This window comes from Psittacula echo (assembly GCF_963264785.1).
Source record: "Psittacula echo genome assembly, chromosome: 5".
In the NCBI taxonomy this organism is placed as follows: Eukaryota; Metazoa; Chordata; class Aves; order Psittaciformes; family Psittacidae; genus Psittacula; species Psittacula echo.
Window position 1 is genome coordinate 71249571 of NC_137739.1, and position 15965 is coordinate 71265535.

General features: G+C 38.9%; 1 protein-coding gene across 1 annotated transcript in view; it reads left to right on the forward strand.

Moving 5' to 3' along the window:
• Positions 1 to 15965, forward strand: part of KCNH5 (potassium voltage-gated channel subfamily H member 5) — a gene marked incomplete at its 3' end in the record, with an annotated part of 154439 nt that overhangs the window by 102655 nt on the left and 35819 nt on the right. The window contains exon 9 of the mRNA XM_080617796.1: positions 11276 to 11528. Coding sequence (XP_080473922.1) covers positions 11276 to 11528 — 253 coding nt within the window. The remainder of the gene's footprint in view (positions 1 to 11275; positions 11529 to 15965) is intronic.

The following is a 15965-nucleotide window of genomic DNA, read 5'->3' on the forward strand; positions in this document are numbered from 1 at the left end:
TAATATACTTAACAATTGAAATCAATGGGAAATTGGTCTTCAAATTAATCCGTGAATGTAATTTGATGTCTAACCTACATTGGTATTATTCTGGAAATTATTGGCATCTGTGAGTTGCAATGAAATGAGTTTGATTAGCTTGGACCTTTGCTGATACCCAGGACATCAACGTATCCATCAGCATAATTAGTATAGGATTTAATGGCAATAGAGATTGATCTCCTTGAGCTAAAATATCATGGCTAGAACTTAAGGTCTTTGGTAGAGAGATACAGAAAATGTTGCACTGCTGGCAGCCATGTGGGGTAGAAGTCCTACAGGACTTTAGCCTTCAGAAAGGACTGGTCATTTCGGTTTCTTCAAAAGCTGATTAAAGTAGAAGGTCATCTTTGGAGAGTGATTCACTGTGTGCCAGGACAGACCAAGTGACTTGTCCTCGGGCCATCTCTTTCCCCATGATACGTGCAATGAGTAGTCTTGGATATTTTAGAGAACTGAAGTCAGATGGGAAGGTTTTCAACTGCAAAACCTTGAATGCAGGCAAGATAAAACACTTTTAGGTCTAGATTTTTGGTTAGTGGAGATCAGCGACACTCCTGTGGCTTCTGTGGACCTCACACACATCAGCTGAAATTAGGCATTTGGTCTCCAGTTTCTGTGAAGATTTCACTCCTAAGAACTTTAAAGTTTGAGGGAGGGTAAGAAAGTGTCATGGCAGATTAATATCTTAAAATGTCTAGTGCTTGCAGAGGTTTGAAATTCTTGCTTCAGTTGAATCTATTGCAAGATACGTGATGATGATGCACCTTGCTCAGATATGCCAAGATAAAGTTGCTACACTGAAAAATTTACTCTTACATCATGCTGGTGCAATAGCAGTTGTCTTATTAATCATGGGCTGTAAAATTTGGATACCATCACAAATACAACTATTTTCAGTGACAAGGATTTTGATTTCTTTGATTCTTGTGCTTCAGTATGCTACATTCTGTAATATGTTAACTTCTTATACACTAATACTCTAACTTCCCAATCCTGATTCATGCAGTGTTAAAAGTGAGCTTTTATAGTGTAAACTACTGTAAATGCATTCAGTCCTATCATGTAAACTCGAAACCATATGAAAATTCAGCTTTCATTTGCATTTATCTCCTTGCAGTTAAGCCAGAATCCTGTATTATTCCACTACAGTTTCATTAGATTTTAATGATGCTTTGCAGTGAATTAGGAGAACCTATGCTTTAATTACTGAAATTTCCTCCCATAGTTTCCGCATGTCTGCTTTTATAGATTATAAAAATGCAGTTAGAGCCATAATCTTCGACTCCTGGTAAGCAGTGTTCTCTCATCTGTAAGATAGCAGTGGCTGCTTAGCTAGATAATTAATATGGCTGTAACATCTGCGACTTGGGTTTTTAACAATTTTCCCTTGGTAAAGACTTACCTAAACTTAGGCCTGGATCCAAAACCTATTTAAAACAGTGGAAGGATTTCAGGAACCTCTGCATCTGGACACCAGTAGTTGCATCTAATCGAACTTCCCAGAAAAGCCCATGTTACAGAAGATCAGGAGACAAGATAAACGTAAGAACTTGAGCACCGGTTTGAATGTTTTGGTGTTTTCTATACCTTACAGCCTGCAAGTCTGTAAAAGCAATAGCAGCAGTGGCTGGTAGTGCCTGCACTGATTATCCCTGGGTCTATACGAGTGTAAGGATCAGGCAGTTTGCTTTGAGCTGCAGGACCTTAGCCAAAGTCAGGATTTGTTTTAGCAAAATGGTGGAAAGCTGTGTTGTAGCCAGGCAGCCTTCCTACCTTTATCTCCACTCAGGAAGGTGTTGTGATGTGCTTCACCAAAAACAAAAAAGAGAAAATGGTGTAAATTCCAGCTGAAAAATCATAGAAACAGTGGTACGGTCCCAGAAAATAGTCATGTAGGGTGCATCATTTCTCTTGCAGTAGGTCTTTCATTACCCCTTCAAGCCCACTTGTAAGACCCTCTGCATTTAAATGGAGTCCACCTGTACTAAACCTAGAGCAGGAAGTGGATGGGAGTGTGCTGTAGAAACTTCGAAGGTACACAAAGTCAGATTTATTAACGTAGGCACCGTGGGGTAATGGGACTAAATTGGATTTAGCTGAGCTGCTAAATCCAGACAGTGCTCCAGTGTAGGTTGGAATAGGTGATTACTGCCCCAGGTCTTGAATTGCTTCCCTGCTCTGCCTTGTCTGATGGGCTGGACATGACCTTAGGGGTTTCTTTCAATTAAGTTTTCAAAGCTCCAGTAATGGGATTCTGACCAGTCTGTTGTCTGGATATCTTGTGATTTCCCATTCTCCTTAATTTTGATGAACTTTTCAAGAAGCTTCTTATTACCTTGCAAAACACGTGTGCTTGTGGCACATGATAATTAGTGAGGAATTTCTCAACTTTTCAGTTTCCATCAGACAGCTCAGTTTCCATCATCCAAGGATGTTTTTCAACCTAACATACAGGATTACATCCTAAACTGTTCCAAATATATCTGCATTGTCACAGTGAAATGTGTTTTACAACATCATTTACCTCAAATTTATAATACATTTCATTCAGTCACTCAGCATGTTGAAATGGCTTTGTTTTGAAATCCAAATTCAAAGAACAAAAAGGCTAATGTACTAACAGAGAATGAAATTTCTTATATGAGCGTTACGGTAGGTTCCTACAGTGACAAACAATCCTAGCAATTTTATGGAATAAAAATAAACCCAAGCCTGTATTTGTTTGATAACTATAGATTTTAAATTAATATGCTTGAAATTGAAATATAATTTAATAACTTGATTGGAATTACTACCACTTAACATGTAGAGTTGTTGCATCAGATCTCAACTATCTGTGCTAGAATGACACATTCACTGTGTAGTCCCGAAACAGATCTTGGCTAAAACTGTTAAGGATGAGTCCTTAGGTGGGAACTGAAGGCAAAGTGGAAGTTAGCATGGAGGAAGATAAATGAAGATTTGGTCCTTGCTGCTTGTGAGAGCAAGCTGTCCCAAACAGAACTTTATCTTAAAGCCCCTGTCTGTTGTCCTTGTATGTGGAAGAGGACTCCCACACTGAAGTAATGGTGCTTAAGAGCACACTGTTTTGGCTTCCCTGTTCTTCTTGGGAATAGCTCATCTTCAAAGCCTGTCTTCAAACCTCAGTGCTTCAGCCTGTCTCTGAGTGCTCACAAACAAGGAATTAACAATGACACTAAAAGCATTAGCCTATTTATTGTTATTACTTAAGGGGAAGCAAGTGGCCTCTGCTCTATAATCTTAAATCACTTAAACATGAGAGCCCTCCTCTGACAGCTGGATGATATATGTAATACAAGCACATGAACTCTTATCTGCTGGTGTAACGGTGGCTCAAACAAGATGGATTTTATTTTTTTTTCATGTTTAGTGCTACAGGTTTTGGGGTTATTCATCTAATAATGAGCAGAGCTAAATAGATGACAAAATTAAGAGGCCTTTATATACTAAACACTATCTCTGATCCAGCAGAACCTGGGGTTTTTTGAGAGAGGTAAAAAGAGACAGTATATACCCTGTATATGACCATTTTTGAACAGCTGAAAAATATCTTCAGTAATAATTTGATATATGACACATACACTGAATTCAAATCTCTTAGTTTTTATTGAAATCTCTAGGCAGCAAATGAAAAATTTATAGATATTAGCTATTCTATAAGAAATAGGTCATTATACATGAAAGTAGAACAACTATTACCAGATGCAGATGTCTCAAAGTCTCTTATAATGATAAAGTTCTGAAATGTCAGTAAACCCCAAAGATTTTCTCTTCTTGACCTCTATGCTATTGTATGGCTTATGATTTGATCAGAAGGCAATTAAATTAATGTCTATCATGTTTTAACAGCCAATTCTTTCAGAAAAGTCATAGGTTGAAAGAAAAAAAAAGCATCTATTTAGTCTCAACCTAAGCATCAATGGCAATTGAATAATGAGAGCCAATTCCACATTGCAATGACTGAAATGGAAATAATGGGAAAATAATGCAGTATTAAAACTATTCACCACTGGCTCACTAAGCTTTTATACGAGAGATGGGTTTATGGTAAATAGAGAAAGGTTGTAACTATGTTAAACATTAATCTACAGAAGGACAGTGCACTTTAGTCATGTTTGCGGTTAACAAGATCTTCAAGAGCTGTAGTAATAATTAGTGATACTCTGAGATGAATAGGGGAATCAGGCTGCTACTGCTAGGTGTCTCATCACATAGAGGCGTCTGTTAAGTGCTGGCTGGATTTCCTTGTGGATGATGGGATTAGAAAGCTTCCAAGCTTCATGGCTGAAGAGAACTTCTGCAAAATTAGGTGTAACAGCTACAACCAATTCCCTGCTGAAGAGGGAAGGTAAAAATCATTTGGACAAGTATTTTTGTTTCGTTGTAGAAGCGGGGTTGTTGGTCGTTCCTTGCAGATCGGGACGAGGTGAACAAGAAGTCTTCCTTCACCTCGCACAGCTGAGCTAGGACCAGGTACAGTTGCAATCCACGGTTTGGAGAGCGGGATGCAAGAGAGATGGTCAGGGTGTCACTGTTCTTCACACAGGTCCAAGTGCGGGGCCTGTGCACCAGTGGGGCTTTCTGTTTCACCTGTATGGATGGTATGGATTATTCACCGCTGTATGCACTGTGCAGAGCCAGGAAAGATACACTATTATCTCTGCCTCTTGGATGTGTTCATTTTGGGATTGATTCAGATTAAACTATGAACCTGTCATGTTTGAGGAAATGCCAAGGCTATGTAACAGCTCAAGAGCTTATTTCCTGGGGGAGTAAGTACCTGAGTGGATGGGATCAGGTGTTTTCCTGAGCACTGGCACCAAAAGGATGGATCTGACAGAAGGGCTGACAGATGTGTAGAGACCACATCTAGGGTAAGGTCTTCTACAGATCTCTTTTAGTGCTTTCACCCTTGAATGTCTTTCTGAAACACTGCATGTTAGAAAATAAAGCCACCTCCAGAAGAAACACAAAATAAAATAATCCATTGATTGACTTCATTCTTCCAATGAAAGGGTGACCTTGGTCCCGGAAGTTGTCACCCCAAAATATTATGACTTGAGAGATTCTTTGATGTATGCCGTATCCTTTCTGATGTTTATTTTTCTTTCTTTTATCTTGAGTAGATTTTTAATGATATAATTCACTGTAGTCTGCTGTCCTTTACCCCATTAGAAGGTCATGTCATGACTGTGCTTGGGATACATATTATAGCAAAATTGAAAACCTTCAACTTTACAACCATTATGCATCCTGGAATCTGCTACTTTGGGTCATCAGTGAATGTTACTAAAGTACTACACTTTTGTGGTAGACAAACTTGTTTGTGTTAGAAAAACGAGCAGGCCTTGTGATGGTGAACCACTTAATTCTTAAACTACATGGTGATGCCTCTCATCTTCGCCTGATTTCAGACCCACAACCAGATTATATCAATGTTGATGATACTGAATTTAATGTAATCTAGAGCTAATTTCTAGGGATTTTTTTATGTCTCTAACACTTGTTACTCAGTTAAACCAACTCAGTTGACAACAGTAGTTAATTTTGCTACTATACTTGTAAATCTAAGCATTTTGATCCCTGGTTCAGCTCATGTATTGTTAATAAGAAAATAAGACAAACTCAATTTATTAGACTCGATTGTCAGATCTCAATTTCTGAGCACTGAAATCCAAGTGACCTTGGGTTTTAGTGCAATTAAAACAGAGAACACAATTGCTTCTGAAATTCAATTCTTAGTGCCAAGATATTCAGTGATGTGTTGAAGATTACCTTAATGCATGTAGGGTTAATAACTGCTCAGTTCCATACATCACCTCTGAGTTACTTACAAAATTACCTGATTATTACAGGAAAATGTTCTGTGATTTGCCAATAAGCTGTTTTCTCACCTCTGTCTCTTTGGCCTCCAGGCAGTGCCGAATGTAACACTTTTAGCCACGTCTGCAAAAGAATGCAACACTGAAATGAATCAAATCCTTCTAAACATCTGAATAACTTGGTCGGATGCCTAGAGAGTATTGTGGGTTTTTGTAAAGAACTGACCTTGATTATGGCTGCTGAATATGTTTGAAAACCCGGAGTGGCCTTTGTCCACAAAATAAAAAGAGCTATCTGTGGCCTGTAGCTGTTGAGAAGTTGGAGGAATTTATTTTATTTATTGTTAAAGCTGACATTTTTTAGTATATTCAATATTTGTTATGGTTATTCATTTAGGAAATAGTCCTTGTTATTCCACTGCTGAGACTGTCTAAGCTCTTCACTTGAATATCAGTCAATATATCCCCTAGCTAAAACCTGAGAAAGTGAGAATCCTGTTTGCAGAAAGAGAATTGCAAATAGATAGCACCTATTTGATTCACTGGCCTCTGCTCTTTCTGTTAACAAGTCTTAACAGATTCTGTAACATTTGCTAAGTGATCCTGTAGTGTTTTCCAGCTGGGGAAGATTTTTTAAAAATACTTAAAATCCTCCTAAAAGATATTGTTTGAACACAATCTGTACAGCTTTTGTTTCGATTCACTTGCTTTTCTTTGAGTTCTTTATAATCTCTGCTCCCTATAGGGTTCTTTATAATCTCTGCTCCCCATAGGGTTCTTTGAGTTGTTCAAGAGGCTTATCTTAAACTGCCTGAGCATGCTGAGGAAATGGATGGGAGATGAAAAAAGTCAGATTGCACCTCCTCGAGAATTTTATTCCCCCCTTTACAGATCTCAAGCCGAAAAGATAGGGAAATGTTTTGTGCCAATTCCCTGTGAGCTGGTTATTGACTTTCTGAGTTTCTAACAGCAGCTACAAGCTTTTCATTCTCACCACCAGCATTTTATATATGCCATAAGGTGCTCTAGAGATGGCAGCAGTGTTGAATCTCTGCCTTGGGTGGTGTTGTGTTGGGGTTTGTATCAGTGGCATTCCAGGTGATGATGGCAGAGCTCAGCAATTGTCTTACACTGACTTTGAGAAGGCTTAATTTGCTCTGCAGAGAAGGGAAGAGATAAATGTTATTCTGTGCTTTACTATTTCCTCTCTCAGTTTGGTAGTGGTTAAGGTCTTCCTGGATACACGTGGCATGGAACTTTGTTCCTTTTCTGGTAGAAACACAGTTAATACAGCCAGCAAAGATTCTCTTCTGAGTAGAATTTGACTTTCTTCTCTGATTTTGCATTGAAACATGACAGGTTCTGTTCTTTCATGCTGCTTGGATACATATGGAAAAGCTGACTGCAAAGTTTATGGCTACAGATTTATTGCAGAGCAACTTCTTTAGCAACACAAGCATCTGGTCCCTGCAGACTGTCTGCTTTAAGCCATGTGCTCAGAAACCATCAGTTAATAAAGCATTGCAGTCAGCAATCTTAATATTCTACTTTGCTTATAAATGATAGGTTTTTTGAACTCTCTAAGGAAATTTACTCTTCAGAAATTCTTCTTGGTGGGGTTTGAGGCACTGCTGAAAGAATATGCAGGCCACAGAAACGTCCTATCTGAACTTTGGTTCTAGTAACATGAAGTTGGAGGCATTTCCCTAACACTGAAACAATAGATTAAGTATTACAGGATATCCTCTTCCTTAAACTGAATTTCTCTTTTACACCAGTGTGTGTGGAAATGGACTCATGTACAACTATGTTGCCACTAGTTTGTATCTTTTTAGTTGTGTGCTGCCTTAAAAATGCTGAGATCTCAGTAAAAGCATTTTACAATGTCAGCGTCTTCTATTATCAGTAAGGGATCATTTTCAGAAAAATGTTTACTCGAATTTGAAGTGCTGATTTTCTCATTTTCTGCTTTTAGAATCTTTGGGCTACTTATCATTAGCTTCCAAATGCTTCTGTGTGATCCTGTATCACATTATGCATCTTCTTTTGAAGCAGGAAAATTGGTGCATACTGTAATGTGTCACCAACAACCCCTTTTTACAGTACAACTAATACAGAAGTTGGTGGCATCTGTGAGACTCCTTCTGAATTCATGACATTGGTATTTGTAAAGACAGAAAGAAGTGCTGCAAAGTCAGATTGTAGCTTATGATGTCTCGTGCTTGGACCATATGGAAAACAAATAGCTGAATATTAAGATATTTTTATCTTTGCTTTTTTTTCCGCCTATGTATATCTACATTTATCCTTATCAGTCAAAGTTCCTCTGCCAAATCTTTCAATATTAAGTGTTTCTTTTAGTTGTCATCTGTTTCATTCTCTGTTCTCAGTATTTGCAGTGTAGCAGACAAGAAAACTGAAATAAAGAATGCTTGTTCCTAGCTAACTCTTGCATCATTACTCATTTACTGCTGTACTACTAGTTGATAAGTGATATTTCTATGCAGAAATATGGCATTAGGAGAATCACTTTTATCATGACATCAGAAAATTCCTAAATTATGCTTTCTAAGATTGGCTTTTTCTGTCTCTTCGCATTACAGTGTATGAAGTGTGTGATGATAGATAGGTCTGTTGTGTTTATACAGAGTAATGCTTTGAGTGCTCTCTTTTAATATTCTGTATTTAACTTTGTATTTGTGAAGACACACTATGCTGCTTTGCCTCCAAGTGGCTTTTATTCTTTAGGGACGCAGTTAATTTACATTCCAAGAAACAAAGGGTCCTGAAACATCTCCGAATCTTGTAGTAACAACCTATGCAATAATTTAATATTTTTTTTCCTGCAGTTTAAAGCTTAAAAGATAGAATTTAGAAATCAGTCATGTATGAACACACATATTTTTCTTAAGAGTAGTGTTTGAGAATCTATAACTCATGGCCTTAAGTCAAAGGCATTTACATTCCTGAAAGTATTAAAGGGACATAAAAAATTTATAACCATAATTTAGGCCCAAGAGCAGATAAAACATTAAAAAAATCATCATTTATAATACCAAAAAAAAAAAAAAAAAGGCAGAATTTTCATTAAATTACTATTGAGAAGAAGAAAGTTGTCATGTTGATGTTTTATTGTAATTAAGCCATGCTTTCTATTTGATCCAGAAGCAGGGCTGAGGTGAAGCAATCACTCTCAAAAGTATTTTTGGTTGTTTTTTTTTTTTACTGGAAAAAATAAGGCGTGCTCATATTTCTAATGATAAATGGAATGATTGGAGTAAGTATATGTTTGCAAAGTTGACATTTACCCTTAATATAATTATGGAAAAGTGATATAGCATATGCCAACAATGACACAGACAAGACATTACTAAAATGGTTTCTTAGAGAATGTCTTGTCAAATATGTTTATTAATTTTTTATAATAAAACTAACTTATGCAGGGTATTTTAATGTGTTCTGTACAATGTTTTGTTACAGAAAAATAGCATTAAGCAAAATTGACTTACTCTCTGTTAAATCAAATAAAATCTAATCATCTGCTAGATCTGGGAAGGTGGTTGTAAGTGGGGAAACCTAATGCTATGGGGAAGTTTCCAAAGCGATACTGTGCTTCATAGTGTTAGGCACAAGAATCATTATCTCTCTTCTTTATTCAAGATGAGATCAAGAGATGACCTGGTTATATTCTATAAACACCTACACATGGAAGATAATTCCAGTGCTTACAAGTATTTTATCTTAGTGACTTGATGTGTTCTCCTGTCTGTTGGCTGAAAAATGAGGAAAAAAAAATTAGTTCAGAAACAGCACATGTTTTAAACGAGAGAGTAGCTGTCCATTTGAACAACTACCCTATATCATTTGAAAATATTAGATCAAGGCCTTCTAGGTTATAATTTTAAAAGGTAGTCTGGGATTGTTATGAAAATTATGAGTGCAAGAGGCTACTGCAGATGGTTGGAGTAGCTCCTTCTAGCCTTGGACTGTCATAGTACAGAGGCTAGAATAACTTCTCCTTCACCTTTTTGCATTCATATCTTTGACTGCAGAGCAACTTTGATCTATTGAAATAAGAAAGGGACTAAATGTTATTAGTAAACTAGAAATTGTTTACTGTTTTCCCATTCTATGTTTTAGGACCTTTAATAATACTTTACAATCATGTACCTCTTCTGAATTAAACAGAAATTAAAATTGTGGCTTTATATTAACATGACCATTTGCCTCAAAGCTTAGTCAGGTTTACCAAAGTCTCCCTCTGTTTGCTAATATTCAATGGTAGTCAACACATTGACCCAATGTCCCTCTCTCGCACTCTCTGTAGAGCTAGCTGCCAGTTTAATTCCATGGAAAAAGAAATTAATCAGTACTATTGATTTGCAGTCTTCTTTATATGAGACTTCCGAAGTGCTCTTTATCTCATGCTCTTCTCTATTATTTATCCTAGAAAAACTTTAAAAGGTTTTATATATTTCTCAGTGCAATTACCTACCATACCCTTTTAGGGTTATAAGGATGCTAGTGTGTATAGGAGGATGTGCAAGTATTTAACATACAGTTTACAAGCCTAAGAAGACCCACAGATTTTCACTTTTTTTCTTCAGGTGTGTTTGTGGTACTATTTCAATAGGGAAAGCTATTTAAGGTAAGATATTAATTGAAGGTCTTATTAAATTGATCTGATATGAAGATTATCTTCATATTCACAGGACAGTTTTTCATTCACCTTTATGTATCATAAGGTTTCATAATACTTTCTGTTTGCTCTAATCTCAAACTCTTCGGATTTTCCAGTCTGTAAACCCTCCAGGGCAGGTTACTTATTATATGTCTATATGGCACTGAAACTAAACCCTAAGTGTGTCTGGATACATGTTGGTAAGTGGTCATCTACACTAAGACTTTTGAAGACTAGGTTTTCTGGATGTGAGCAAAATATATTTTCTATTGTGAATGGTCTGTCTTTCTATGTCTTTAAGCTCCTTAAGCTCTGAGTGTCCGTTCTGTGCTCCTGCAGGGATTAAGCATAGCAGCAGGTGAATAGCCAGAGCACCAAGTCTGGAGGGATATCCCAAACAGGACATAGTTGTTCCACCTGCAATTCTGGAAAACAAGTGTGAAAACTGTTAGGAATGAGAACAGTGTAACAACATGGTCCCTTCTTCCACATCACTCTTTCAGATGCAGTGAAAGCAGTAGATGGTAGAAAAAGACTACCCCAATTCAAGTTAAAACTCCCGCCAGGAGCTTTATGAAATAATTGGATGGACGGATCTTAAGATTGCTTGGGAGTATCTTAAGATCCATTTGTTAAGTTGTTTCATAAAGCATACACTGGCCATGTGTCGTATTCCCAGCTGATTGTTTTTCATCTTTCTTTTATTCAGGTTCTCTCAATTTGCCCAAAGGACATGAGAGCAGATATATGTGTGCACCTAAACCGGAAAGTTTTTAACGAGCATCCTGCCTTCCGGCTGGCTAGCGACGGCTGCCTGCGAGCCCTGGCTGTGGAGTTTCAGACGATCCATTGCGCCCCAGGGGACCTCATCTATCATGCTGGGGAAAGTGTTGATGCTCTTTGCTTTGTAGTCTCAGGATCCCTAGAAGTCATCCAGGACGACGAGGTGGTGGCTATTTTAGGTACTGTGATCTCTATTGAAATTCTAGGGGGGTGGATAAATTTGCCTTCTGCTTAGCTTTGAATATTAACTAGTCTTGCCTAACATCAACTGAGACTGTTAGGAGGCTAGTGGTTGTCATAAGATGGAGATGTTTTGTCTCCAGAGATACTGCTGTAGAAGAAAGCCCTTCATCTTTTATGCCGTTGGGAATGCTTTTTCTGCCCAGCATGGCTCACTGGTCACAAAGTGTCTCAGAGCAGAAGAGAATGGCATCTGTGTGCTTGACATCTTTTAAGTAGCCCGGTAGAGAAAATGCAGATTGTTTTATATTAGTCTTCTGGGAGGATTTCCACTTTAACCTTCAAACTGGCATTTTAATTTGTCTATATACTAGCCCAGGATAACAGCTGGAAACAGCCTCCACAAGGAAGCAAAACTCACTTATAGTGAACTGGCTTTAGAGAAAATCAGCCTCATCTGACTATGCAAAGAGATAGCAATGCACCTATCTCTTTGCATAGTCTACCCAGCAACAGGCAAGAGAAGTCTCAATAATGAGGAAGCTCCAAGTTGATCACCCTGTCACCCCACTGTGGTGTCTGGTTTGCCAGCAGTGGGTGGGGAAAAAGCCTCATGCAGACTCCTCCCTAGCTTGTAAGGAATTGGGAAAGGTGTAGCAGATGGTGGAACTGAATGATCAGCACCAGTGCTGAGGCAGGAATCATCCTCAGAGGCAGAACAGTGTAGAGGAAGAACTGGTAACTGCCTAAAAACCACCCAGAGTCTGACTTGCCTGTTTAAAGTAAACCCACTTGTAGAACTCATCTCCAGTTGAATATTAGCTATTTGCTTTCTCTTAAACTGGAGCTGTGGCTCCCTGAGGTCAAATCCAATGGGTGACATTATCCTAGGGGACTTCTCACATCCCACTGAAGCTCTGTACTTCTTCCCTGTAAGGGTGGCTCCAGAGGGCTCTGTGGGACCCTCTTGTATCTCATGGGGATGACCGCTGTGAGATGAAGGTTACACTTGGAGTTGCCCTGGCATGTGGGAAGACTGACATGGGGAGTCACTACTGGTCATGAATCAAGGCTTCAGCTCCTTCTCAGCTGGCAATAAGGGGGAGAAGAGGAGAAATTAGGACGAGTGTGTAGCCAAGGGAGACTCCAGATGTGTTGCTGTACAAGCCTGTGTATGTGTGTCCTGCACTTGGGTGAGACTAGGCAGTGTGCAGACATGTGGATGAGACTGAATGGGGGTATTCCCCAAGGGCATAACCCAAGTCCTCCCAGCTGGAAAGTATGAACTCAGGAAAATGTACATCCATGCTCTTTTGAAATACCTGCTGCAGCTTTCTGTATTGTAGTATATCTAAGGTTTTTAAGAAGAGAGATTTAATGAAAGAATTAATCTGTTTCCTTATTCAGTTGTAGAGTTATTATGGTGAAAGCTCCTAAATATGGAATTTCCAAAGTAAAAAAATTCCTTGTATTTTAGATCACTGAACTGTTTCATGTTTGTTATTAGTTTCAGTGATACTTGCTTACAGCTCTTTAAAAATCAAAAGCTTTAAGACTAAGTAGCAGCATTTAAGCAAATAAATGTTTTTTTGGGTATTACAAACAATAAATATGTAATTTACTGAACTACAAGCCATCACTAAATGGATTACATGCAAAACTTTGTTGCCTTTACTAATGAATACTGTTTGTTTGGAATAATAGTAAAACCGTTTTTTTTCTACCTTGTAGATATGGTAAATCTAGGATTTAGGTTATTGTCCATTTGGCTGGAGAGACTTTTAACCATTTCTAGTTAAAGTGAATTACCCTAATTACCAAGTGCCTTCAATTCTGCCATGGCTGCTGACAAGCAGCCCCAGGACTCAGAGCTATGTTCATTGTGTACTACAGGGACTGGCACAATGTGTAAATGTAACTTTAGATAATTTGCTTCCTCTAGTCTTGGAGCACACTGAAGAGTGTTTTAATGCTCTGAGAAATTATTTAGCGGAATAGTGAACTGAGTAATTATGAGATGTTGTATGCTGAAAATTCACTTATGAAAGGAAATCTCTCCCAGATGTAGTTGCAATGATATTGTCCTGGATTCAGCTGTAACAGTTATTTTTCTCTTTCCTCCTAGCTGGTGCAGTGCTGTGTTTCGGCTTTAGTTTGAGAACAATGCTGATAACACACGAATGTTTTAGTTGTTGCTAAGTAACCCTTACTCTGATCAAGGACTTCTCAGTCTCTTATGCTCTGTCAGTGAGAAGGGGCATAAGAAGCCGGGAACCCAGGACAATTGTTTGGATTTTTTTTCTTTTCCGTTTTTTGTTGTATATTCTCTCCCCTTGTTATTTCCCTTATTATTATTATTAGCAGTAGCAGTAGTGTTTTTATATAGTACCTTAGTTACTGGACTTTTCTTATCTCAACCCATGGGGTTTACATTCTTTTGATTCTCCTCCCCATCCCACCCAGAGGCGGAGGGGATGGAAGGGGTGAGCAAATGGCTGTGTGGTTCTGAGTTACCGTCTGGGCTTAAACCACAACAGATGTCTACAGTGGCAGCTGTGGCACCTGAAATAGTGACTGCAGAACAGTGATAAACATTATCTTTATTAATCTGTTCTGCCTTGAGAAGCTCAAGCACAAGGAAAGTGAATCTGCCTAAGGGGCAGATCAGATTTTAAAACATCTGCCTAATGTGAAAACCTCTGTAGCTTGCTTTGAATACTCCAAGCATCTGCTGTCACGCTGGGTTTCCTAGGGAAAGACAACTTACGGGGTTGTACTACCAGTCTGCCTATCTTCTCCATCCTTCAGCAGTAACCCAGAGAGTAAATGCGATGAATATCCTTTGGAAACTTGTCCTCATCAATTTCCTCTATGGGATCTGGAACACAGCAGGACATACTGTCTGCCAGCCACTGCTTCTTGCAAAGGAAATAATAGTGTAGTGTTGTTCAATATGGTAGTATTATTTGCCTTGGTTAAAGAGAGAGAGAGAAGGAGAAGGGGAGAAGGTGTGTCCGTTTTTTTTTTCTTGCTAACCCTGCTCACCTGCCAACGGAAGTTTTGGTATTCTTAGAAGTGGAATATCCTCAAAAAGTGAATCAGGTAGAGACACCACAATGTGTTAGGAATGTGCATCTTCCATCACTTAAATTCGTGCTTCTGTGAGAGTGCAGGGTTTTGTCTTCCCTCAGGTCCCAGCATAAAACATGCCATAGTGCTGCAGCTTTTCCCCCTTGTCCATCTTGCCTTACCACCTTCTGTTCCGTAACAGCCATGGTGAGTTGGTGCATCCAGCCTCCCTGCCTGCTGAGACAGTGTCCTCAGGAGACTCGACATCCCATCCGGGTGCTTTCTGCAGCTCTGCTGTGGAGACAACCATCCTTTTGTTCAGCAGCAGTTTTCCTGGCTCAATGGCCCCAGCTTTGGTGTTTCAAATGCAGGTGAAACCCAGTGATTGATGGGCAACTTGCAACACTCTGACGTTTTATTCTCCCCTGGTTTGTTTTTGTTCTCACTGGTGCATAATTAAATGTCCAGCTGCTGTAGTAATCAGCATTACAGAATCAGTACATTGAGAGAATGAATCCAATTGGAGCTCTGCAGTTTATACGTTTCATTAATGGAGATACCCAGGTGCTCCGTTACATTTCCCTCATTAGTTATCTCCATCTCTCGAGGACAGTCTCCCACCTTTTGCAGGGTACTTACTGCTGCTATAGCAGAGAGTGTACCACATGCAGAGCTGGTGTGATGGGGTGCTGCTTTGCTGGAGAAAACAAGACCCAGTCATTTTAACGTAACTCATCTGCAGTTGCCAGGATAATGGAGAAGGGCAAACGGTCTTGTCTCTAATTATCAAAAATTTCCTAGCAGGTGAGGTGACCCTAAAGAAGAGACATCAGTAATTTTCCACCATCTCAAGCAGGAGTAAACAATATAGCTGCCACTGCTCTGCCGGGAGGAGGTGTTACCAGCAGAGAAGTCTCAGGAAGGACCAGAGGTTTTACATCCCCCAGGCTAACAAAATGAGGCATCTGCTAGCAGAGGGCACCTGACAGTTCACCCTGATGCAATTAACCTGAATTTGCTCCTGGCAGTGTAAGCGTGTAAGTGGCAATGTGTAAGTGTAAGTGTCAATGTGTAAGTGGCAATGCCAACCAAGTGTCTCTGGAAGCTGCTTTCCAGCTCCTGTTATATTGCACAGCTGACTACATAAGTTGTACTGTAATTTAAACCAGGCAGATTGATTAAGAAGGTTTAAAGAAGTCATTTTGCCAGCAGAAAAATAATGACCCACCACATTCAAATGTTGATTGTAGGAATTGATCAAAAATATTGCTCAGACTGCATAGTGATAAAAATATATCGAGCAGTGAAACCCTAGTGGAGGCTGAATTAATTCAATTTTGATAGTCAAGCCAGAATGAATGTATATT